The sequence below is a fragment of the Polypterus senegalus genome, chromosome 2, assembly GCF_016835505.1.
Source record: "Polypterus senegalus isolate Bchr_013 chromosome 2, ASM1683550v1, whole genome shotgun sequence".
Classification (NCBI taxonomy): domain Eukaryota; kingdom Metazoa; phylum Chordata; class Cladistia; order Polypteriformes; family Polypteridae; genus Polypterus; species Polypterus senegalus.
Genome location: NC_053155.1, coordinates 131599808 through 131627730, shown reverse-complemented (window position 1 = coordinate 131627730; position 27923 = coordinate 131599808). Strand labels below are relative to the sequence as shown.

The following is a 27923-nucleotide window of genomic DNA, read 5'->3' as shown; positions in this document are numbered from 1 at the left end:
GTAAATATTTAAATCAGCCAGAGGTTAGATACATTTCTGTCACTTCAATGTCATGTATTTACTTGAATATCTGGCACTATTATTTTTTCTTAAGAGCCTGGTACTTACCAAAGTGAACCATTCCTCGTGTTACATGCAGCACACTTAAACGCTGTATATTGCAGATTGTACTTGAACTAATGTTGCACACTTATCCCTGTCTCCTAAATTAACTGAAATTTACAGAACACATGCAAATTAAAACAGACTAAACTGCATTTTAAAAATAATAATAGTTTGATGTTATATAAAAAAAACTAAATGGAGAGAATGTTATGTTCTCAGTTAATCTTGAAACATATGATTAAAGGCAAACATCTTTGAAGATAGACACTGCAAATAAGCCATTTCTGCACAGCAACTCATCTGAAATTGGAGGTGTTCTCCTCATTTCACTTTAATGAACTTCACTGAAAGCCAGGTGGAAAAGAAATATTACAAAATTGAAGCATAACATAAAAAAGACCAAGGTCACTGCAAGTTCAATGTTGTGAAGTCCCTTTTTAACTCTAGCAACTTGATAAACAGTGCAATGCAATTCATTTCTTTTGTTTATGGTGCGAGAAAGTGCCAAGTTAGCAGGTTTGCTTATCCCAGTCTTCCCCTTCCTATTTTTTTCATTTTATATATGAACCCCAGTGGACAAACAAAACAACAATTAAAGTTCCCGGATTAAGAGAGTATAAAATGAAGGTCTAGTGATTGTACAGAATTACAATGTGTGCATACCACCCAAATACTGAAACATGCACCAGAATTGCTGATCTACTGATGCATATTTGAAGATGCAAGAGTTGAGCTTAAGAAAGGAGGACCAAGTACAGGCTTGGGTAAGTTGTAACTAACAAAAAAAGATATTGATCTCACTCTCTGTGTACATAGCACCTCAACAAAATAGAGTAAAATCAAAAGTCATGCAAAATTAAACTACCCTTTGCAACTATTTATTTTCCGACAGATGACTATGGCGGAGCTCTCCTCAGACAAGACGCACATTGCACATTTGGATACACAGAATCAGAAACTTGATCATGGTGTTTTTCTGTATACTATGAGGTAAGCAAAAACTGAAATTCCTAAGAGACAAGAATATCCTTGAAAGTTACATTTTAGAAAGTTGTTTTCATAATTGTATATCCCTTTACATTTAAAAAGCGATCTTTTAGCTTTGCTTTTCTTTTACATATTTATTTCCATTCATCCATCTCGACAGTCCACGTAATTGCCTTTGATCCAGAAACAAATCTGTGCATACTTGAGGGGTGTGATTCGGACTGCCACATTGAAGTCCTGGGGGACACCATTTTGATCCACCCACTGATGTCCAGAGAAGACACCAATAATTTTGCGTTCCCAGCGCTGGAATTGCCGTTTCCACATACGCACATAAACACCAGAGCCACTCGCACCAGGTTGAGCATCACAATGCTGGTATAGGAGATCATAAGTCTCTTCGCGCACTTCACAAAACCGGTACACCAGATTTCCAGGACGGTCATTATCAAAACCAGAGAAATGAATTCTCCCTGCAGGGAGCTGCTTAACTGGAGGGCTTACACCAATCTTCATGTAGCGCCGTTTGTGTGGCTTCTTCAGTTCCAGTAAGGCATAGTCATAATCCATACCAATGTCATTGGCGCTTCCTTTGATCCATCCTTTAGGAACATGGGTGCGTTTCACACGAATCCACTGAAATTTCATTTTCTCTGAGTTGTGGCTTTTTGTTTGGTTACTGTTTTTTTCTGTTACATCCTTCAGCTTTGGCTTCAGAAAGCCAACTTTCAACTTCTGAGCACCTTTCACATAGCTTTTGCCATCGTGGATGCAGTGGGCTGCTGTTAAAACATGCTTCTCAGCAACCAAAGTTCCAGTACACCCTGTAGACACCTTAACAGAGGTGGAGAAAGGGTAATTGAGCAGGAAGTTCTTCCCAAAAATACTAAACCTGCTGTCATAGCCATAGATCTGCCTCTTTGCCCTTGACCTCCCATTTCTACCTTGTACCGTTGCCATATCTGCCATGTTAAAACCATATATACCTACTTTGGTCTCAGTCAAGCTGCCATTGAAATAAAGGGTTTCATATGAGAGAAACTCCTTCAACTGTTCAAAGGTGGGTAATGGTGCCCCCTTGTGACAGTCAGGCCCACAGTTAGAAGTAACATTAAGCTTGGCATCTGCATTAAATTTTGGCAAACCTAACTCCTCAGTCAGCTGGGGTAAAACTACAGGTAATTTGGTTGTTGGCCAAGAGGGTTTCCAGAATGGGGACAGGAGAAAAACCCCTTCAAAAGTACACAGGAAAATGATGGCTTGAAACAGCAGTGACCCCATGTTGTAAGATGACCTGTTAAAACAAAACAAAATAATGTGATTAGAAAACCTTAGAACATTTTAATTTTATCAATGTACACCAAAGCATGATTTTCATACAATATAATTTTACAAGATGTTCAGAATGAATCAGTTTAGCAATTCTGTTTAAACCCATCAATCTGTTGAATTCACACGTCTGAAAATGATGCACACTAATTTGCAACTCTGAAATGGGCTAGCAAAGGTGGGGGCCTGCAGGATTGTGCCTTAAAAGTGAATGACACCCTGTCCTCAGCTGGTATCTGTGTGTAATGCTGCTGGGATACACTGGGATTCCAAACTGGATTAAGTGGGTTCAGAAAATGGACAGATGAACTGATGAAAATATAATACTAAAAGTTATTGAATTGTCTTACGGAAACATCATGATACACAATGCTATAAGAATGATGCATTAATAATAATATCCATCCATTATCCAACCCGCTATATCCTAACTACAGGGTCACCGGGGGGTCTGCTGGAGCCAATCCCAGCCAACACAGGGCGCAAGGCAGTAAACAAACCCCGGGCAGGGCACCAGCCCACCACAGGGCACGCACACACTAGGGACAATTTAGGATCGCCATTGCACCTAACATGCATGTCTTTGGACTATGGGAGGAAACCCATGCAAACTCCACGCAAGGAGGACCCGGAATGCAAACCCAGGTCTCCTAACTGCGAGGCAGCAGCACTACCCACTGTGCCGCCTAATAATAATATTACTAACAATATTAATTCTTTACATTTATATAGTGCCTCTCTCACTACCCAAAGCACTTCAGTGCGTGGGGAGCCATTTCAACCACCACTAATATGTAGCATCCACCTGGATGATGCAAAGACAGCCATTTTTGTGCCAGTATGCTCACCACCCATTAGCTGTTAAGTGGTGCAGTGGTGAGAGACATAGACAGATAGAAACAGGGGTTGATTAGGGTGCCACAATTACTAGATCATGGTGGGCAATTTAGCCTGGACATCAGCAGACTCCATACTCTTTACCCAGGGATCTTTTATGACCACAAAGAGTCAGGACCACGGTTTTATGTCTCATCCATGGCCCAGAGTCCTCATCACTGCACTGAGGCATTGAGATCCACATTCAGACCACCTCCTGGCCTCACCAACACCTCTTCCAGCAGCAGCCCCAAGATATTCCTAGATGGTTTCCCTTCCGAGTCCTGGCTGAAGCCGAACATGCATAGCTTCAAGTGGATGACCTGTTCTGAAGTGCATGTGGTATGGCATTAAAAATGTACTTTTAACATCTTGAATAAGGCCAATTATACAGCTTTAAAGATGGTGCTTATCCTTCCATAAAACCAGTGTATCTTTCACATATAAGCACACTGATACTACATTCAAGTACCATCTTTTTGTTATCTCTACCCACTTTGTCCAAGACAGAATGGCAATGATAGACATTTAATGGTGTGTAGTATCAGTTAGTTTTGTTCAATTCAAAATTGTGCTTTTTAGTTGGAAAATGATGTAGTTAATTAAATTATAAGCTGATGCTAAATAATTATGAGTTATTCTTACATATGAAGTAATGAAAGAGATTGGATTTTCCTAGCAAGCAGTATGCTCTTTGCACAACTGTCGGCTCACCCAAGGTTGGTTCCTACCTTGCACCCACTACTACTAGTACTGGCCTTGGCACCCTGTGACACTAAATTACGTTTAGCCAGTTAGACAAATGGATGAATGAGTAAAGCATTTTTTTGAATGGGCATAGATTCACTATTCGTAGAACCTTAATAAAAAATAATTCTACATCGAGCCATATACTCAGCAGAATTAAGCATGAATGGTTACTTGATCACCCAGAAAAATAACAAATTGCCTATTGACATGACAAGGCTAGCTCTTTAGGAATTATTTATGTTGCCTAGAGGCCAGCTGTAATTCTGGCAGCTTACCATTGTCGTTACTTAAGTCTTTACCTATTTAGGAAGATCTTTTATTTGCCACACCTCAGGAGAATAGTATCAAAGGTATTAAACACTGTACACTTTTATAGACACAAGGATATATTTTTTTTCATTTTCAAACTGTGACAACTTCCCCAATTGCAAGGCCATGGATTCCCAATAGCCAGGAATGGAGTACTCAAAAGCCAGGGTTTATTAAAAAAAACCAACAAAAACTCAACTAAGAAGATGGCCAGCCCAGTGACACAATTTTCTCTACAATGTTTTCCAAAACCATTCCTCAAGTTTCACATGTGAAACAAATCACACAAATATGTGACCAATGTCCCTAGAGACCTCATGCAGAAACTCCTAAAGTACAAGTGACTGAAAACTCATGACATGCATGCAAATGGGGTGCAGAAAAGGCCATTTTGTTCAAAACACTGAGCAGGATAAATTACTGGACTTTTGACTTGCTACTCCAAAACAGTAAAAAAGTGGCACTTTCATTTAGGGGCAATATGTAACCTGCCCTCTCAGTTGCCTTGGAAGCCTGCATATTGTAATCTGTTCAGGTAGCCAATAAAAGGTGTCTAGGCATCTATCATGGCTAACATGGTACAACACCCTGATATCCTTACTCTAAAAACGAAACAGACTAAGTAAGATAACATCAGTTGCATGGTTTATCTAATTGGTCTAATTCTTTTGTATATTTTTGTTGATAAATGTACCAACACAGGGGAAAACGCATACATATTCATAAATATGAAGTGGAAAGTCAGTGTAGTACTTTAAATGTAAAATTTACATTATCTTAACAGCAGATGGCAGTGTAAATCTTACATTTGCAAAACTGTCCCGTTTCCAAAAACATTCAAAATGTTGACTGTTCTCTGCTGGGGTGTATCCGGAACATATTGGGAAGGCACAATGCGGTTGGAAATTATCTGAGTTCTGTCAGCTGTAAAGACTCACTGCACTATCATCTTTCTAAACAGTAATTACAAAGTTTGATGTGCCTGGAATCTCATTTCTCCCATATTTCTATAAGTAATTGTGGAGCATTTTTTGTCTCTAATGACAGGGTTGAGATTGCTTTCTGTGTTGTGCATATATCATTTTGAACTCTAGTTTTGTAGTGTGCTCGTGGCTGGGGACAATTGATGTCAAGGTCTGATGTTCAAATGGTCCACATTGCTTTGCCTTGACTGCAGTTATTTCACCTGCATTAAAAAGTGAGCATTCTCTGTAGTACCCTTATATTGAATATGAAAAGGGCTGTAGAATGTTGGTCACCATTGGAAGGGCTATAAACTAAAGCATGAATGCATATTTGCCTGAGGACGTGATTCATTAGTCATTAGTTATTAACTCTTGCAACTAATATGCTCACTGGTAAAACCAAAACTTTTTATTTCACTTTAATTATTTTTACAACACTTCAACTTCAGAGTGTGGAGATGATAATGTGGATAGATCTGCTCTTATAAATTTTTTCAGTTCCTCCAAGTGAATTAACAAATGTTCCAAAGCGAGTCAAGAGGTACAATCCCCTCTAGTGTCTCTTGGGACTTTTAACAGTTTACTGTATTGCTGAGCTTCCTACTCTGTTAGAGAGACTGAGCCGAGCAACCCACCGATAATCAACATCCAGAGCCGGTAAACATACACAATGATGGGAACGTAGACTGACCATTAAATCGAATGCCTCATTCAAGGACTCTGCTTCTTCTTCACCACCATGGTCTGATAAAACGGTTGAAAATTTAATTCACATTACTTTGCTGGTTAATCTTAAGAATGCTCCATTATTATAACAGATTCAGTTAAATGTAAGAGAAACCTGCCTGAAGCAAGGATTTTGACTCATTAATGCAGAATGGCATGAGGGTGGCATTTGCCGGTAGTAGATGAGTGTAAACCTGACCTGACCATTTGGACTTTGCACCCACAAGATGAAGGGTAAGAGTTAAAAACAACTTGTGGCAGAGTGAATTGTGTTGTTTTCTGCATTGAGTTTACACATTCTTCCATTATCTCTTTGTTTTCCTCCCAGTACTCTGATTTTCCTCCCACATTCTCAAAGACATGTGGATTACGTTAACTAGTGATTCTAAATTGGAAAAGTGTGAGCATTAGTGGACTCTGTAATGGATGGGCTTCATGTAGGCTGTTTCCTGCTTTGCACCCAGTACAATCGTAATAGGCTTTAACTCACCATGACCTTAAATTAGATTAAACAGGTTTTATAAAACACCTTTGCTTTTTTCTATAATATTCCCTGATATAAGGGCAACTTGGAACCCCAAGGTTGTGCATAGTAACCTATGAACAGATTTATCATGGTGCCACGGAATGCCAGAATGTTGTATTTGGGTCAGGCATGCAAGTACGACTTTCACTCTACTCTGTACATATGTGCAGTATTCCTGCCATAACCTTTTACATGAAATAATGAGAGCTAATCACGGTCATTCATTGGCATGACAAAACTGCCATGAAAAATGATATTTTACAATGCAATCTTGAAACTAATTTTAAAGTGCACTTTTTTATATTCTAGGCTTGCTTGGAGTCAGGTTCTATGTGGACAGCATGTGGCACAACTAATTGGGATACCATCCTTCCTTGTACAAACTCATATGTGTGGCTGTTGGACTGGGAGTAAAACCTCAGGATCATGCAGGTTTGCATTAAAAGTACTAACTACAGTGCTGGTGAATCCATCGTTATTATTATAATTCTGAATTTTTTTTAAAAGACAATCTGGATTTCTCAACATATAAAGATAAATAAAAAGATGTCTGCAATGCATACCCACCACAGCGTTTTGGTCCTACTGCATTGTCTATCCTGTCCTACCCACTGTACTTAAATAATACATTTCCTGAGACATCACTTTGTTTTACTGATTAATTGTAAACCTCATGTCCTGTTATTCATTGTAGGTTAACTCTGTGATGATTTATTTCGCCTTTCCTTTTTTATTTATAGTGTTTACATTCGAGTTACTTCCTACCACTGCTCTCTTCGTTCAGTCTGCTGCTATCATGTTATTCGCTAAATTGCTTTCTTTGTTATTGTTTCACTTATTTTATAACATATGCTATAGCTTCCTTTCATAGGTGTGGTCATATATACTCTGGCTTTACCACGATGGTCAGATTAATGTCAGCTAATGTCTGCACAAGCTATCCTGTTGTTGCAAATATGCCAAAGAGCACGGCAGTGGTCCAAGTGCTAAAACATTTCTCAGCTTTTTAAAATCCTAGTGGACACATTTTCCTGATATTGAGTAACATCTATCATTGCCTCATTTGTTCAGCCCACCCCCATACAAATACATTGCTCAGATGGAATTTCATTTTCTCTTTTTTTTGCTGAAAACAACTCAATTGCCAAGTCAAAGCTCATTTCCAAAGGTCAGGGTGGATTTTGCACATGCTCCCCAAGTCCTCATGGGCATTTTCCAGGTGCACCAGTTTCCTCCTTCACTCTAGTAATCTGCAGCCTATGTAAAGCAAACATGCTAACGTGTCATTTTGACTATTTGGTTGTCTGCCACTCTACTAGCATGCCAGCTAAAGTTTGCCAGTGCTTGATACCCGTTTGAAGTCTGGAGCCGTATGGAAAATTATTCAAAAGAAGATGTCTTGCATTAAAACGTCTGTGCTGTCATGTCATTACCATTAAGTAAATGAATAATATACGGATGACTGGAAGCAATTCAAGTAAAACAAACCAACAAAAACAAAAAAATCCAAGTATCCATATCAGTAAATCACTTTGAGTTACAAAGGTTTTTCAGGTTACAAATTTTTTTGTGGGCGGCACGGTGGCGCAGTGGGTTTCCTCCGGGTGCTCTGGTTTCCTCCCATAGTTCAAAGACATGCAGGTTGGGTGCATTGGTGATCCTAAATTGCCCCTAGTGTGTGCTTGGTGTGTGTGCCCTGCAGTAGGCTTGTGCCCTGCCTGGGATTTGTTCCTGCCCTGTGTTGGCTGGGATTGGCTCCAGCAGACCCCTGTGTTAGGATATAGCGGGTTGGAAAATGACTGACTGACTGAATTTATTTGTTTAGTGTTTTGCTTCCTTCACTTACCAACTGATTTTAGTTTATATTGCATTTCCTTAATTAGTATTTAATTACATCTCCCCTATTTTCAAACTTTAATAACCTGAAATACTGTAACATTGAGAGTGCATTGTTAAGACCTAAGGCTCAAGCATAAATTGATTGTTAACAATTATCTCAGAGAAAGGCATTTATTATATCAAGTCACTGAACAAAGTGTAATTGTTTTTCAGGCTGTGATCATGTACCAAAATCAAAAACCTCAATATGCCATCTGGATGCATGTGTTTTCATCTCTGCTTCTCTCCAATAATCTTAAGTTTATCAGTATTTCATACTTGATATCAACAGTTCTTTTCCTTGAATTTTTAGTTGATAATCATTTCTGATGAAGCAAATTCCTCAAGTGGGGCAGCATGGTGGCACAGAGGTAGCGGTGCTGCCTCGCAGTCAGGAGACCTGGGTTTGCTTCCCGGGTCCTCCCTGCCTGGAGTTTGCATGTTCTCCCCGTGTCTGCGTGGGTTTCCTCCCACAGTCCGAAGACATGCAGGTTAGGTGCATTGGTGATCTAATATTGTCCCTAGAGTGTGCTTGGGGTGTGTGTGTGTACTGCAGTGGGCTGGCATCCTGCCCAGGGTTTGTTTCTGCCTTGCGCCCTATGTTGGCTGGGATTGTCTCCAGCAGACCCCCGTGACCGTGACCCTGTATTAGGATATAGCAGGTTGGATAATGACTGACAAATTCCCCAAGTGATTTAATATTGGTGAGAGAGAAGCTGATTGAGTACATCACTAAACAACATCATAATTTTTCAGGATGGGGTCCTGTACTAAAAATCAAAAGTACTGGAATGCCACTAGACTGAGGAAAAAAGCATGATTTTAACTCGCACAATATGTGCCTAGTTGTTCTGACTTTTTCTAGCCTTCACTAGATTCCACACAGTTTTGCCTTCCCTTTTAATATGATCACTGTATGGACAATGAAGGTCAGTTATATCACATATTTTAAGAAAAACAGCAACTAAAGCAAAACAATATCAGCACACAAACACAGTCAACTTACTTAGAAGGAAAAACAATGAACTAGAGAACACACTATCAAAACAAAAACCAGAATAAAACAGAATTTGAACCAAGTTGCCATGTTGCAGCTTTCTTAAACATACTTGAAACCCTGCTCTTTAAGTGGGGTAGCTTATGCACTTGCTAAGAACTGTACCCATTGTTAAAACAGTGTACTGTCTTTACTACTTGCCAGGGATCCTTCATTCCAGATCATTTCTTGTTTCTAGATTCAGTACACTCCTGGAACAAGGAAAACTTTAAATCCTATCCTAAGTACGTTTATGCCAATCTTATCTAATGAAAAATGTGTTGTACTAGAATAAACTGAACTTGATTTTTTCATTCTTAAATCAAAACTTAAAATGTTGAAATTGTATTATAGATTAATTGGTATAATGCAAAGTACTATATATATATATAGGAGAGAGAGAGATATCGAGATCGATCAACTGGCTGGGATGCCAAAAAATTGGAAGGATGAGGGAAGGCAGCTAATTTGGGACACTGCCTCCCCCAGGACGCTAGGTGGCGGCTTCCCTGCAGCTTAGCAGTGCCCCGGATTCACGCAGCGCACTATGGGATCTGGAGTTCATCTTCACAGGCCTGCTGGGTACCGTGGGTCCCGCCAGGAGACCCTGCTGGGAGACAAGGGGATTTTTACCTTCCGTATAGCCTGGAAGTACTCCCAAGTCACGGGGACAGAAGCCCTGAAGTACTTCCAGGATGAAAAAGAAACTCAACTTCTCGAGCTGACCCAGACGTGTGGGAATGTCACGTGAACTGAAAGACCAGCACACTTCTGGGTCAAGAACTATATAAAGGACTGTTAGAGACCCAGCAAGCAAGCCGGAGTTGGGAGGTAGTAGGTCAGAGCTTGCTGTGAGGAGTGGAGGAGAGATTTGTGTGCTTTATTGTATTGTTGTTATTATTGTTACTTGCTTGTTTATGGTGGAGGAGGTGCTTTTGGGCATGGAAAACAAGAAGAAAACAATTAAACACCTTCTTAGTGATTTTACCCTGTGTTCAGTGTGTCTGTCTGTTGGGTTGAAAGAGACAACAGCAACCTCTAGCATCTTAGAGATATATATATATATATATATATATATATATATATAGTATTTTAATGTAGTGAAAAGTCAAGCAAAATGATGCCTTTTATTGGCTAACTAAAAAGATTACAATATGCAAGCTTTCGAGGCAACTCAGGCCCTTTCTTCAGGCAAGATGTAATATATTTTAATTATACAGTACATGCTGTTTTGTACCACTAACAGTAAACTATAAACTTTTTTAAGATAACATTGAAATAATAAAAAGAATACCATTTTGATTACTGTATACATTTTACCAGCTTTTGTTTCCTTGTTAAAAAAGTTCTACTTTTATCCACCCAAACAAGTGCAAAAATATAGCTGATTAATATAATAGCAAGCACACTAAAACTTAAAAATAATATTTTCCAACCTGCTTAATCCAGTTTAGGGTGAAATGTGGTTAAAGCCTAATCTTGCAGCATCATACAAAAGGTAGAAATCAGCCATAGACGTCAGCTGCTTGCATTAGAGCCAGTTTGGAATCACCAATTAACCTACCGTAACCTGCACATCTCTGAGGAATGTAGGAGGAAAACAGAAGTGCACAGGGAAACCAACACATACATGGGGTAAACTTTCAAGTGTCACACAAGAAAGATTCAACCCCAGGACACTAGATTCATTAGTCAGCATTGCTAACCACTGTGTCAGTACCAAATCAAAAAAATCAAAACAAAGCAATTTTACTTTTTTATTCCTTGGTTTATGTTGTCAAGGGTTCAATTTCTGTCCAATATATATGTTTCTTATGTTAAGTAGTAGAAAAGCACAATGGTGAATTCTAACTAAAGTGCAACATCTAATTGCTATGAATTCAACTTATAGCCCCAATTATTACATTGGACAAGCAAAAGAAAAAAAATAGAATAAAGTTTTATAAAAGTAAAGGTCTGAAAAATTTGGAAATGTCTGAATGGTTGCCAACTGCCATAATGTTTGTATTAACCCAATTACTTAAAATCTGGGATGATCCCAGTAGAAACAGTTGTATGGTAGGGACATAATCTATGCTGCAAGTCATGTCCATACCAAGGCACACAAATGATTTCCTGTGCTTACCTAGTTCCAGGTCAGATATGTCATGTCTCATGGAAAGTACTTTTAGGAATGAGGGGGGGGGATACAAAACACCATGAACTCTTCATTATTTGTGCATGTGTAACCTTTTTCTGATATACATTTAGTATGGAATTTACAGGTTCTATTAATGTTGATTTGGGTTTTCTTCAGGGACTCTTAACTCCAGTGCAATGGTTTGTGCATTTCAGTAGACTGGCATTTTATCAATGAGTGGTTACTTCTATGAACCTATTACTACCAGAACAGACGCCAGATGCCCTATTCCCCTGATCAGGACCAGACAGATATAGAATAGGAATAGACAATAGTTATTTACCACTTCTACAGTTTCTTGACCTCATTTAGGTCACTGGCTTATAATACCTGTAATTCCTGAAAGTGAAGGATCAGAAAAAACAAAAACAAATAATATATGTTTTACTTAGGCTCCAAAGTTCTCTAAAATAATTCTAAATTAAATACTGTATTTTAATATTTATAGTATCATTATTAATTATTATTTATAGTCCAACTGGATCAAACAAATGTTGGGAGTGAATTTCAGGAATAAAAGAATCTTTGTCTATTAACTTCATTATTTATGCACATTTATATAGGCCTACTGAATTTAGGCAGGGGAGTTCAAAAAATACTTTGTATTGGCAAGTGGTGTGAGTCACAGGTTTCCTGCAAACCAGAGGGTGTTCTACCATGCCAGACAGAGCAGATGTTTGGTAAGACAGGGTTACAGCATCTAAAACATGTGTTGAGGCAGGTATCACTTGTCAATAGAAGACAGATAGAAGTTTACCACAGCCAAGAGAGTGGTGGAAGGCTCTCTGGAAACCAGTTAAGAATACAAGACAAGCAGGGAGATGTAATCCTATCTGGTGCTCTCAAATGGTAGTCAGGTACAAAGTAAAGTGTATTTAGTTACTAATATCCTGTAAGCAGAAATAGGTTATTTTATTGATTTTATTTTGTAGATAATGCCTTCCAGCCACTCCTAATGATTATGTATATCACACTCAGACCTGTGTCTAATATATCACACTGATTTAGGTCACTATGTGACCCTACAAAAGTCACCTGCATTGCTTTCTCTCTTTCTGATACAAAACAATGCTATGTTAGACAAGTAAGGCACTTTGGAATGCAATTCAAAATCAAAATGTCAATGTAAAATAAAGTCTAGCTGATGAAAGGAAATAGTGTTATTTAATTTTGAAAGGTCTTTTTTTGGCTGTGCAGCTGTCCTTAGATATTTTCCATTGCAGGGGGGAAATGAGTATTTGGAAAGCAGTTTGAACTTATCCGTGTAAAAACATGAGGTGTTAATGATATTGTCACTTTGTCATTGCTGCAGAGTTCACCCCATTGCTGGTGATGGAAATACTTACCCTATAACTGGAACAAGCCTAATCTTAGCTTCTGTCCGATTAAATACTGTATAAGGCCCTTTTAATAAACAACTGTTTATTAAACCTATCAAAGAAGTTATGCTTTTCCATCAAAGTCTGTGACTGTGTATGAGATTAAAAACACTACAGCATTTAAAAGTAGCTGGTACGTGATCCTTTAGTGTACCGACACTAACAGACATCTGTATGAAATTATCTTGACAGTGAATGCTTTCAAAAACCAATAGATATGTTGCCTCAGTAAAAGTTTAGTTTGATCCACGGAATGCAAAATGAGAAGAGATTTAATTCTACATGGAACTTTTTTAATTATTGTAAATGTGGCGGGCGGCCGTGTCCCAAGCCACCTTCTACACATGTTCCGAGGGAGCAATCATGGACTCCTCAATACCTCCCCTGGGACGCTTGGTGGCAGCCTCCCTGGCTGAGGATGGTGCCTCAGTTTCCTGCAGGGTTTCATGGGAGATGTTGTTCTCCACAGCCCTGTTGGGATCTGGGATGGCCGCCAGGGTGTGCTGCATGGGTCCCTGAACTGGCCTGGACAACTCTACAGCCCCACCCGGAGGTGCAATCAGAAGCAGGTGATCAAGCACCTGGAGCACTTCTGGGTGGACTATAAAAAGGGCTGGCAACCACCACTTAGGGCCGGAATCGGGAGGAAGAGGGCGAGGTTGCCTGGGAGGAGTGGTGGTGCAAGAAGAAGGGTGTGTGTTGTGATTGAAGTGCTTTGAGACTGTGTTGTGGCTGGAGGGATTATGGGGAAGACGTGCCCTCCAGCTGAAGATAATAAAAGTCTTGTTGGATTTTACACGTGCCTCTGTGCCGGGTCAGGCGCCTATATAGCGCCTTATTTCACACAGAGCACAAAACTACTAGTATCAGTTATTGTTGGGATGATTATAAATAATTAAACATCATTCAGTCATCTGATGTTATGCATACATAATAATGTCATTCTGAATGTGATTTTTAATGATTAACAAGCAATATTATTTAGTAAGGGCCTGCATTCAATTGAGATTTGCTTTGAGCCATTGCACAACCTTATATCGAACAAAAATATTAATATGAAGTAAAAGCAGACAAAATGGCAGAGGCAATGTGCAACAGTTATTTTGTTAGCATTTATCTCTGCATTTTTTGATAACTAATGAAACATGTTTCATTAAGCTGAATTTATCTGGTTTTTCTACCTACCCGTGGCAAAGCACACCTAATAACACTGAATCAGAGGCAAAAATGAGTCAGAAGAAGAGCAGACACAATAGAAGTCAGACACTTAAAATTTTATACGACGTGTGTCAGACTTAAAAAATGCAAAATGTGGCTACTTCTCAAACATGTAATATCAGGCTTCAGACCAATTTAATGTCTAGCTTTCAACCGTCTGCCTATCATCTGGGATGGCAAACAATCCTTTTCAGTTTGGCACACAAAATTACTGTACAGTATGTTTCTTATTATTCATCTATTAAAAAGGTATAATAGTAAAAGAAAAAGTGACAGAAAGAATGAATAGGCACTGTACATGGAACTCCAATCCATCTCAAGGGACACACACACTTACTGTTGGCAGAGTATCATTAGGATGTGAGAGAAAGCCCACATTAATAAGAAGAGAATATGCATATCTGTACACAAGGCACTCTAGCGAATGCAAAATATTATATATACGGTATGCATTGTGTGTTGTCACACAAGTGCGTCTGGGAGATGACCTCAAGGTTCATTTAATAGCTGTTAGACTCCAAGTCAGTGGGTAGCGCTGTTGTCTAATGCCTTTTCTCTTCTCCCCTCTGCAGAAAGGATAACTACCAGCTCCTCCCTCTCTAATGTCACTTTCAGTTTCTGCAATCCTGAACTAGCCCCTTCCAGTTTGCAGCGTCATAACTGGTTCTAACAGCATCTTGGGGCAGTCTGAAGAAACCTTGCTTCTGAACAAGACAATTTTTGATCATTGCAAACGTTTTTCTGTTTGGCCGCACAATATATGGGGATCACTATCATGCCCCAACTCTTTCATGATGTTTCTTGTGACTTCTTACAGTGTATTTATTTTAAGATTACTTAACAATGATATTGAATATTAATATTTGTGGTCCACTGATGGCATCTGCTCTGAATTTTACTTATTCCCAATAGGTTTAATTTCAAACTTACACTATGTATGACATTGTTTAAAAACATTTCAAAAGGTTTGAAATTATTGTAAAGTTTTAAAATGAAAGCTAATCTCCCTAAATCATCACTCAGCTTATAAAACATGAGCTATACTCATCTTCTATCATATTCAAGCCACTTATTGTTTCATCTTGTTCTGCATAATTAATTGATTTGCAAAGAAGATGGACAGATTGACTGACTTGTTAAAAAGATTAATTATTTAGGTGTGTAATATCTTCTTTATTCTTCTTTTTTTCTGGAGCTAGCCTGGCAACACCGAACTCTACAAACTGGCATGGAACAACAGATTCAACTAAGTTTGTGTGTGCTGTATTTTGCACTCATAGTAAATGATTATGAGATTACTATGCTCTTGTTCAGTATGTCAGTTTTACATATCAAAGATCCGTGTTGGAATCAAGATCAAAAATTATATTGAAACACCTGTTTTTAGTGGCACCAATTTTCATTACAGGGCCATTCATCCATTCATGTTTTATCCTCATTTTACGGTTTTAGAAAGCTGCTGTTTAACTTGGTAGTGATGGGCACTTTGGAAAAATCCAACCTTGGCAACTGCAAGGTGCACACATTGTAAAGGCACTGTTTGAAACAAATGCATAAGGACATGAGAAGAACACACAAACACCACGAATAGCCACCAGGAACACTGTGAATACATTGCCTGTTCTGCAAGCTGAAATTATTCATGCTTTTTACTTTCTTTCTCCTTCTCTCTAGTTATATTTAGCACTTTCTTTTGGCAAGTTCCCAGTTGCTGGTGCAGCTCCAAAAACAGCAGGTTACCTAATGTCAGTCAGTCAGTAATTATCCAACCCACTTTATCCTAACACAGGATCACGGGGGTCTGCTGGAGCCAATCCCTGCCAGCACAGGGCGCAAGGCAGGGACAAATCTCAGGCAGAGCGCCAGCCCACACACACACACACCAAGCACACGCTAGGGACAATTTAGGATCATCAATGCACCTATCCTGCATGTCTTGTGGACTGTGGGAGGAAACCCACGCAGACATGGTGAGAACATGCAAACTCCACACAAGGAGGACCCGGGAAGCAAACCCAGGTCTCCTTACTGTGTGGCAGCAATGCTACCACTGTGCCGCCCGTTACCTAATGTAAAACTCAGAATTTCTGATGCTACTGCAGCTCATTTTTTATTTTTTACAGGGTTGTCAGCACATTTTTATGTGATTCAATATTTTATGAAGTTGTACTCGTGAATAAACCTTTAACAAGCATTTCCAGTTCCTGTTGAAGAAAGTAGATTATGAACACTAACTCTTTCAGCTCTAAATGATTTTATGTTATTCACTGTGTGTTCATTGGTAAAATAAAGATATAGGAAAACAGACACAAAGAAAGTGAAAAGTAGAGTTGGTATGAGCAAATAAAATATACTAAACAAGAAAATGAACAAACAAATGCTAATGTTATACTTAAGAAGACTAATAACGGACTGAAGACAGTTTTATTATAGTTAGATTAATTTCTGGGTGAGTCACAGAATTAGACTATTTGATGACACTTACACCAAGGGCAGGAACAGAAAAGGTGACTGGAGCTTGAGAAGGAATATAAAAATATATGTGAATGAGTGAGACACCGCTTCCCCAAAACTCACAATTCAGGAGTAGATAACCAAGTTTTTTCTTAGGCATGACATGCAGTTGGGTCAAGTTATGGGTATTTATTTTAAATACCTTAAATTAATTTTCTTAGTATTTAGTTCCCCTTAAAAGCATTTATTTAGCAATCAGTTAAAATTTAACTGAGTCTTGAATACAAAGAGATATTCTGAATGCACAGTACCCCAAAACATAAATAACTTATTTGTGACCAGAAGGGATAAATAGAACATTTTACTCAATGATGTGTTTTAAAATGTTCAAATTAAATTAAAATGTAAATGAGTATTTGTCAGCTTTACTGGGGCTCACTGGATGACTCAGTAAGAAGACCCATTGCCAAAGGAATTAGCTCTGCTGTGTTTAACATCTAGATAACATTCACTTTGGTAAGTTGCCAAATGATTTAAGTTCCCAGAGTTCCTTCCTTAAATGCAAACACTTCAAAATGTGGCATATTGTACCCACCCAATTTGCTGAAACAAATTCAAGTCTATAAAGTTAAAGCTAAGTTAAAATGCTCATTATATTGACTGTTTTTTATATTTCAGTAATCTATTTTATTTTTCCATTTGTTCAACACACCTTAAAATATCTTACAATGCCCAGTTGCATCCAGCACTTTTTTCTCATAATTGTTATTATAACCTGCTTTCTCATACCTAAAAACACTTAAATAAGATCATTTACAACAAGTTTCCTATACATATTTATGATTTTAAAAAATTGGAATTTTTTTTGCCATTGGCAACATAATACTGTAATGCCAAGAGATCGTTATTTATGGTTTTAAAATGAAAGCAAGAAACTAGCAGTCTCCATAAGTTATTCACTTATAAAATACAAAATAAATAAAACCTATCCCATCATTCATCCATTTATGAACTAGCTACAACCAATTTAAGGGTCAGTTATGACCTGGACTGCTTCAAATTGTAAATCTATTCTGAATATGGTGTCATAATAAAACTGAGTATCACGATGAAAAGGGCTCCATTCAGGAAGGCAAATGTAACACAGAATTAAAGATAAACATGTCTGAAATGGAAGAACCTTTGCACAGACACATGGGAACTTAGTGAATCTGGGCTTCATTAAAGAGTGGCAAATTAAAAAGTCCAATCAGAAAAATCTCACATCAAGTACTTGACTACATTACCCCATGATGTGCACATTATAGAATACAAGAACAAGTGGAAGAAGTTTCCACTCTCTGATGAATGTTAAGCGATCCTTTTTAGAATTGCATTAAGCACAATACTTGCTGCAAGTGTTTACATCTCACACTACTTTGAGAACCCTATACAGTATGTAATAGGAAGCATGATTTTTACAATTTCACACTATACATTTGAATCTCTACATCTGAGATCAGCAGTCATGCGATGACAGAAGATGATATTGATGAGACAAATTGCAGAGAAATCCTAGAGGATAAACAGCTGCACTCTGCAGTAGACCTGGGGCTTAGAAGAATATTCATTTTCTGGAAAGAAACTGTCGAAAAGCAAACTGCCAAAGCACATTACAAGTTCTGAAAACAAAAAGTTCAGCAATTAAAGAGGCCCCATCAAAGCCTGTGAGAATAAATGTCAATAGCTGAAAATAGTCTTCATCCAGTTTCATGAACGCTCAGCAATTTTCCAAAGAAGAAAGAGCAAAATTGCAGCATCCAGATGTAACAAAACTTTTAGAGACATCCTTAAAGACTCGGCTACAATTTCTGGCAAAGGTGCTGTTAGCAAATACTGATTCTAGGGGGTAAATGCAATACTTAAGGAACTAATTATGTTCTATTTTCTTAAACTCACAAGAATCTATTCAAATTTGCTTCTACTTTGAAAATACATAGTTTAGTTTATATATCAACTGCAAAAGCTTACATTCAAATAAATTAAGATTCTGTATTTAATGCTATAAAATAGAAAAGCACAACAAAGCAAATACTTTTATTAGTCATTGTGTTTAAAATTACTGTTTCATCTTTTTCTATTAAATAGTATTTACTGTCAGGCTTAGGTTCTGAAACTAGATTCTTTCAGATCTTCTTCTCCAACTTCATATACTATCCTTGAAAATCATGGAGGAGACATGACTTAGGGTTTTTCATACTGAAAGGATTTGGCTGAATGCCCATTATGAAAACACAGCTCTTGTTCTACAAATACAATGATCAAAACCACATACATTTGTAGCAACCTTGCACAAGCCACAAAGTCACAGGCCTTTTTCCAAGTCCACAAACCACAATACAATGATTGGCTAACTCTTACAATACCTCAAATATTTTGTTTAAGGACAAAGAGTTGGTCTACCCTTTTCACAGTGAAGAAATTACAACAGTCTTCTTTCAAGTCCCACAGCTTCCCTAAAGTGGTTGAGCAGGTATGTGATCTTTTAGTGACTCAAAAATACTTTTTAGGTGTGCTTGCATATAAAGTGTGAAGTACCTATTGCGATAGCCCCTGTCTGTCTGTCTGTCTGTCTGTTTGTTTGTGCCTTGACTCATCTGTTTGTCCACATGAAACAATGGACCAATTTTGTTGAAATACGGCACACTTATTTTTCAAGTAACTGCCGAGACAGTTCAATTTTTGTTGCGATATCTCAAACAGATTGCCCTGTACAAAGTTTTTAAATTTTATAATCACCGATTGAAAAGCATTGGCGAATCTGTAAACTCGTCCATGTTAAAACAGAGAAACATTCTGTGTGACATAAACTACAAATTACTTTACTGTTTCTGTTTTACTTTGACACAAGTTACACCAACATGTATGTTTTTCATATTTTCCTCTTTTTCACCTCCAATATCCATGACTGACAGTGAACAGATCCCCAATACAGCTTAATGAAACACCAACAGACTGCATGTGCGGGTGGAAAGTTCCTTGCTCTCACTGGCTATTTGCACGGGCAGCTGGGGTTGTCAGGCAATCCAGCATCTGCAAGTCCGGGTGTACACGCATAGAAACATTTCCATCAGTACATTGTTTCTGGTATATGAAGACTTCCCAGCAGCTGCAGCATAAACAGAAGAGAACCATCACACCAACATTTCGCTCCTCTCAATGTTTTAAGCCATTGTTTCCCATGGACGGATAGTTATGTTGTGCTGGTCTGTGAAAATGCAGACATGACAAGTATATTAACCCTGTTATTGCCTACTGCCTGTCCACAGACCTCCACCACTGCTGCACGGATCAGACTGCTTTGATTGATATCTCATCCACAAACAATACTGTGAAAATTATCATGTTCTGGGGCTGTTGATTACTAATCAGTGTGCAGTATTGTTTGTACTTCTTGAATAGTGACAACAATGCAAATTTTTTAACCAATGAAATTGTGTTTACACTATTGATAATGTAAGGAAATTGAATGTATCATTGTTTAATCGATTGTCATGTTGATCCAGGCAGAGACTGAAGCAGTTATATATACTCCTACGCAGTGGGTGGAGTTTGAATGGTGTGAAGAGAGAGAGGATGAGCAGAAGGGACGGAGGATCGTGTGAGTGGGCAGATGGCGTAGGAGAAAGACAGTCCACCAAAAAAGCTGTCAAGATCACTCACACGGAGCGTAGGGACTTGCAGGCAGACAAGGGTATGTGGCTGACAAGACACAAGGCACACAAACAATGACACCTACCTCCATGGAGGAAGAGACAGTTTCACCAGAGAGGGACACAGGTTCCAGCGAGACATTGAAGACTCATGAGAGGATGAAGCAAAGCTGGCAGACAAGAAGCAAGCCTTCAGTTGGGAAACAAGCATTCAGTGAACAGAGTGTTTCAGTGGGACAGTTGGAGAACTAATTGTCATGTTAACATGGTGTGCAGCTAGGACTTTGCAGCACCAAACGTTGTATCCTCCATTGTTATGTTTTAAAGGACTTTTTGAGTGTGGACTGTGTGCTTTTCTTTTTAAAAAGGTTTTTGCACCTGATATTATTAGATTCTTATGTACTTTTATCTTCTTGGTATTGTCTGGTGAAATACAAGTTACTTTTGTTTCTCTTGAAATTGCTTCTGTGTCTTACATTTTGTGTTTATTCACCAGCCAATTTAAAGAAACCTGTGTGCTATTATTTTTAAAAAAATCTTTTAAAGTGGGTGGTGTAGTTGGATATTTTAACTGTGTTAAGTTAGATCATCTATAATGTGACCTAGACCCCTGTCATAAAAAGAATAATCCAGAAGAATAACACACACAGAACACCTATATGTCTGCAGAGTACAAACTGTACACTGCAGAAGGAGAACAACAACAGCGCAGGCAAATCAGGTCCATACTAACATTAAGATTCACAAGTCAGACTACTGGCCACTATTAACATGTACTTGAGAGTTCCAATGTAGTCTTTCTCTCTTTTTCTCTCTCACAAATCTCAAAACAAATATTAAAGATTTCTCTGATGATCTGAAACACAAGTCTTGTTTTCTTCTAAGTTCACAAAACAGTATGTTCAATGGGTGACAAATCCTGTTTTCATAACTTTCAGGCACTGCCAAACACTGCTACCATCACTAAGGAAACTATTAAAACACCTCAGCTATTCACTGCCCTATAAGGTAAATCCATTTTTAATGTTGAAAAACTACATGTTCTAAATTCTTGTTTATTATAGTGACAATGCTGCATGTTGGTTGAACCTGCAAGCAAGAATACTCTGTACACATGATGATGCTACTACTACTACTGGAGACTATTGGAAGTATACCACAGTCCTTTGAACCTCAGCGAGTCATAACTTAGAATCATCTAATTAGCACGATCAAGAAGACATGAAACGACATGACATAACTTTCAAAAGCATCCAGAGCCTAAATGAGCAAGTACAACATGTGCAAGCATACCTATCAGCTATTGAAGAACATTCTGTGCACTGACTACTTTGAAATAAAACACTACAAACTTGTCCTAGAGCCTTAGGTAAGAAATCATTTTTTTTATTCATCAGAAGTGCTACTTATGTCAAATTTATTGACAACTGGATAGCATCTCGGTGGAGTTAATTTCTATTATGTTAATATGTAACTCTTCTAATTGTGGTTTGCAGAGACCTGTAGTAATTCACATGCACTTCAAGTGCAGGTCAAATCATACGAAGTGAAAACTTGCACGAAATGCACAACATCATATTTTGTACCAATAAAATGAGAAGTCTCATGATTTAAGAGGAACAGTATTAGAAGAATCTTTTGCTAAACTTTGTATAGGGCCACTAGTTTCCTTTTATGACAAACAGCAAAGTTTGGGTAAAAGCTTGATATCAGTCATCCTCTGACTCTGAAATGAATAAAGGGGGTTTGAGAATGTTATGTTATGACTTAAATAATATAAATTAACTTATCAACACACACAAACTGTGCTGAGATATAATTGAGAGTGTAGTTATGACATACTATAAAGTAATAACATAATATTGATATTTTTAAATCTGCTTAATCCAGTTCACAGCACCTGGTACAAGGGAAAAATGTAAACCTTGGGGTAGCAGACGACTTCAGGTCTGAGTCAGACGCCAACCCCTCCTTTCCCCAACAGTTTTAGGTATAAATTCCCTGCAGACATTGAGAGGTTGTCTTTATCTTACAAAAGATTCATAATTTCTAGACATACGGCTTTAACTCCTGCATGTTGTTTATCTTCAGCAAACTAGGGTCAGGAACAGATCAATTCAGAAAAAATGAAAAAGAAACATGTCTGTGAGAAACCAGCTGTGAGCAGATTGGCTTTGAGACTGGAAAGAGAGAAAACTGAAAGGAGAAAGAAATAAAAATTTACTAGAATAAATAAAAACATAAATCCCATCCTCTGCCACCATGCCGAGCAGAACTGATTTTCACATGAATTTGAACAATCTGGTAAAGAGAGACTTCACCTTGGGATAAGAGTATAGAAAGAAATGAAAAAAAATTAACATTTATTTTCTTCATACGTGACACTGATAGTCATCATGTGAATATGTCATATGATCTTGGCAGATGGAATATAGAAACAGCTTGGTTTTGTTTAAGTTTTACGCAAATGGATAACATAATTTCTATGACTGACACAAATGGATGGAAAATATGTTTGTCCACAAAGCTGTGAAAAATGAACAGGTGCTTTCAGCAGTTTTCAAATACAAGCCCATTTGTACAGCTTTCCTCGCTGTCTAATTTTGTTTGGGAACAGACCCTGCATTATTCATAATAGCTCCAGATAAGGAATTATATATCTCACTGTTTCTAGCTTTAAAATGAAAACTACAAACAAGTATAAATTCATAACAGTATGTATGGAAGTGGAGTTAACCACAAGGGGAAATTCTAGCTTTAAGAATAATGATTTAATCACTTTAATGGGCATCTTTTGAGTTAAGGGAAATGTGTTTGTATTTGCACCCTCATTAAGGATACAGAAAATCTGACGGATCTGCTGCCCACACAGTTTTAAAGGGTAGCTCCTTTAGGTATAAGTGTAAAAAAAAAAAATGGACAGCTGGAAACAACCACATGGTGAGCTCTGCCCACAGTGGTGATAGAATATTGTATGTATTGCTTCACCTCATTAAAGGTGTGGAAAAGAAATTAATTGTTTGGAATTGCAGTTTAATTGGCACCACGACTAGTTAATATACTTGTATAACAAATGCTAAGCAGGATATATATTTGAAATGTCAACTCTTTCTGTTTACCTTATCCTCCCACCATTGGTAAATAACCTACAGAAAGTACAGAATGCGTGATTGATGCATGATTAATTTGTACACCTAGTGAACTTGATTGTTGCAAGGAATCCCCTATGAAACTTTAAACATACAAAAATCACCACAACACCTTCTGGGGAAATGTAATGACTTAATACCATACCATACCATACCATATTTATTTGTTGAGCGCTTAAAAACACAGCATTACAACTGACCAAAGCGCTGTACAGTTACAACAAGCAGGACTAAAAGCAAAATATTAAAAATAAACATTAAGAGAGAATTAAAACAGAGATACTAAAAACAGGTCAAGGGACCAAATAAAATAGAGAAAATAGCAAAAGACAAGTGGAAAATGAAACAGGTTAAGAATTAAAAGCCAATGTGAAGAAGTGCGTTTTTAGGCGACATTTGAATGTGGCGACTGAAGCGGCTTGCCTTAACCACTAAGGGCAGGGAGTTCCAGAGCCTGGGTGCACAGACGGAGAAAGCCCTTTCACCACGAGCTTTAAAACGTGCCTTGGGAACGGTTAGGAGCAGCTGATCTGTGGATCTAAGAACACGAGGGGGATTGTGACAATGGAGCAAGACACTCAAATAGGCGGGGGCTAGACCGTTTAATGCCTTATAGGTTAGGAGGAGAATCTTAAAATCGATTCTGAATCTAACCGGCAGCCAGTGTAGGGTTTTCAAAATCGGTGAAATGTGTTGGATTCTGCTACTTCCAGTTAGAAGGTTAATGGTTAGTGCTGTTGCCTTACTGTTTAAGGATTTACAATACCAGCCCAGCCATTGCCTATGTGAAGTGTGCATATCAAAATGTATGAATGTTTTTTATCCATATAGCAAAACTTTCCTCCCAAATGCCACAGACATTTGTGGCAAATTAATTGTTAATTGCTAACTGTAAATTGACTTTTAAGGATTAGTTTCCTGATCAATTGGTGTTCTATCCTAGGTTGGTTCCTCCCTTGAGCTTAATGATATTGAGACAGGATTCCCAGTGACATTAATATTAGATTAAGCAGCTACAAAAAAATGAACAAAAGGAACACATTCTTCATACATACATTTGACTGGAGTTTAATGTAGCACTGTCCCAGTGTCAGAATGATGTGTTTTTAGCATGCTTATTCACAGATATTTGATTAGTAAACTACTCATCCAAAGTGGGTTATAATACTGGGGCATGAATACACACAAAGCATATGGGGAAGTCAATGATGGCCATCACCGACTTAATCACAACTGTAGAGAAAACTGCATTAAATGTTCAGATGCTACTGATACATCCAATATAGAAAATGGACTGTTATGGACTTGCACCCAGCCCTACCACGCTTGGAAATTTGAAAATTGGTGGAATAAACATACATATTGTACTGAGTGAAAACGTATTATACAATAAATACTGCACTGCACAATAAACTGTGTATCTTAAATGAATATATTTAAAATCGGTATACTGTATTTGTCTATTCGTCTAAGTTTGAAAAATACTAGAATTTAACGTCCCTACTCAAGAATACCACCCGACGTTTCATTCAGTTCCTAGATTAACATATTTGGGGATAAGTATTCGTTTTATGAAAGTTTTCAATTTGCCTTCTCCATATTTTCCGTGAAAGTTGCGGCCCCGTAAACTGGCGTTCACCGGCGACTAATTCTGTCAGGACACTGACATACTATGATTTGGATTGCTGTAGATGTGCACTCAAAATGCTGGCTGTGACTTAAACGTCTGTGTTTTATAAATACTGAAAGCTGCAGCTTGACAGAAGAGCCTTCTAGGTGACCCAGATATGTAACAATGAAAAAATGAATGCTGCTCACCACTTTTATGTACGGAGTTTCAGCTCGGAATCTAAATCTGACTATGTAGAGGTAACTTGTCCAAACATGGTCAGTGGACTGAAGAGGAATACGTATGAAGGCTTCCCATTCCGCATACGCACATGAGCGACAGATTCGTGCTTAGTAAGGTCGCACTAAGGCGGCGCGTTTGTCTGCATAGAAAGTTAGCGAACGCATCTTTGGTCCAATAGATGACAAAACGTAGCAGGTCTGTTTGTGTTCGGTGTGCATTTTGCAGCAGATGTATGCACAGAAATCAGGAGAAAACTTGACATTGATAACGGTTAGCGATCTGCTTTGTTAAAAGCTCCGGCAAAACGACAGACTGTGCAGGGCTTTATTAAAAAGAAAAAAAAAAAAAACAATTGGATCACTGTACGCCCGCCGGCTCTCACACTGTATTTTATATGCATGACATTTCAGCAACTGTGGGCAATGAATACCGGGAAAAGATCACCAAATTAACGAAGTCCCACATAAAGAGCATTTTGGGGCAAGCTGTTCGAAATTCTCAATTATAAACACTTTTGTTGGAATGTATGCGCCGCATTGTTCAAATTTTTACTTTAATGAAAAGGCGATTAAACCCTCTCCACAGTCTGATCTGTTTCAGACTTTTCTGAAAATGTAAAATCGATGGGTTTTCTGGAACAGTTCTGCTCAGCATTAAACACATACTGCACGAGTATTTTGTTTACTAAGAAGATTTTTTTTATTTTATGCCTGCTGCATTTGTCTATTTCTCCTCAGTGTGCCCAAGCCAAGAACGAGGACACTAAAGTATCTTCTTGCACAGGTTATAATTAGATTTGTAACGGGATGCCTATTAAAATATTTGGAATCAAGAATCTAAACACATATTATTGTGGATATGTGCGGCCCTTCTTGTAATTAACAGTAGCATTCGCAGTTTCCTATGCTGTGTCATTAACAAAAAACGCGACCAGTCTTGGCAGATTTTATACCGGATTTTTGATTACATTCCATAAAATGATATAAGCTGGAGTTTCAGTGTGACAAACGGGTATATATGAACTAATGGAAAATGCGTTTTGCAATTATGCAGTGGCATGTAGCCGAGCACAAGGTAGGAACTAACCCAGAACGGGACGCCTGCTCTTCCATGACTACTCAGACCGGGTAAATTTAGAGTTAAAGCAAACACGTCTGTTGTTGAGGTATTCTTAAAACACTAGAAGAATATGTAAAGCCAAAACAGAACGAAACCAGATCAGGAACGACAAATTCAACGCCAATATTATATACCGAAATACCGCACAAGCTGACTTATATATTTACAAGCGTTCGTAATTAATGCAAGTTAACTATATTTTAAAATGTGTCGCGGTCTTCTTTTCCGTGGGCAGTAATGAGAGTGTCTACGGTACAACTCACTTAAAATGCACACATAATTTGTCATTTTATATTGAAAGTTTTGCCCAGAATATTTTTTTCTGACGTGAAAGCATTCATTCCTTCTGATTCTCCGTAATATTCAGAAGAATCTGTGCACAGCTGAGGAGTTGATCCGCACAAGTCGCCAGGCTTTTATGGGCTGAAGTAAATGTTTAGCGTATGTAATTAATATATCTCTAAAACAAAAGTTTCGAATCGAAGTTCTTTTATATCCCAAGTAAAACTGTTCGCCGACGCCGTTCGTTTGAACCGTCTTCATCAGAACGCAGTATTGGATCAGCGTTCACTTTATTTCGCGTTATTTCCAAGACATTCGCTAAATCGCGAGACCGGAGGCTTTTTTCCGACAATTCCCCCCATCCTCACCCCCCACATCCTTTCTGAGATCCCGTCCCTAGCGTGCATTTTAATAACCGAAGCCGCGCTCGCGCAACTCGCGCTTACCTCTTCACATCCACTGAAAGAGTCGCCGTCACAGCGCTGCCCCTCGTCTTATCGCCAGGGAATGAAGTTGTGGCGGAGCATGGGCGAAATGACAGCTCCTTGGAAATATTGAGAAGTAAGGGGGAGTCCTGTCGTCTTTTGAACCCTTAGGAAATCCTGTATGCTGTCTTTTCCCTGCGACTCATTTCCTCAGTTGAATGGCTCGTTTGCTGGAGCGTAACTATGGGTACCAGGTGCCCCGCTTCCACGCCACTGGGGGACACGTGACGCGAGGCAGCGCCGAGAACGGACTGATCACGCTGAAGATCCGGGTGGGAGTGGTGCTGGTGGTGCTGGTGCTGGAGGGGCTTTTCTGGTGAAGTATGAAAGGACGGAGGGAGGGACGTAGTGAGGCCGGGGGGTCACATCTTCATGTTGCTGCAGCTCCATAGAGTACAAAACTTGGCAGACTGAAAATTCCAAGTGGGTGTCCTTAATTTGACATAAAGCCAAATCACGACTGAGCCTTACTGCTGTTAGGTTGTCGTTGTGTTTATAAGAAAATGTTGCCTGGCTGCTGTCGTCTTATTTTGTATTTGATATGTGTGCGCAAAGTCCCAATGCAGACGCTAAATACTCCCAAAGATGACAAGCTGCTGTATCCATTGAGCCTGAACATTGAACTTG

At 38.5% G+C, this 27923-nt stretch overlaps 1 protein-coding gene across 1 annotated transcript; it reads right to left on the bottom strand.

Annotated features, from left to right (window-relative positions):
- Positions 1 to 401: 401 nt before the first annotated feature.
- LOC120523361 (serine protease 23-like) lies at positions 402 to 27923 on the bottom strand. Its single transcript, XM_039744619.1, has 2 exons — positions 27258 to 27923; positions 402 to 2386 (listed from the first exon to the last, which is right to left on the bottom strand). Exon 2 carries the CDS (start codon positions 2371 to 2373, stop codon positions 1237 to 1239), a length of 1137 nt encoding a protein of 378 aa, XP_039600553.1. The 5' UTR covers positions 2374 to 2386; positions 27258 to 27923; the 3' UTR covers positions 402 to 1236.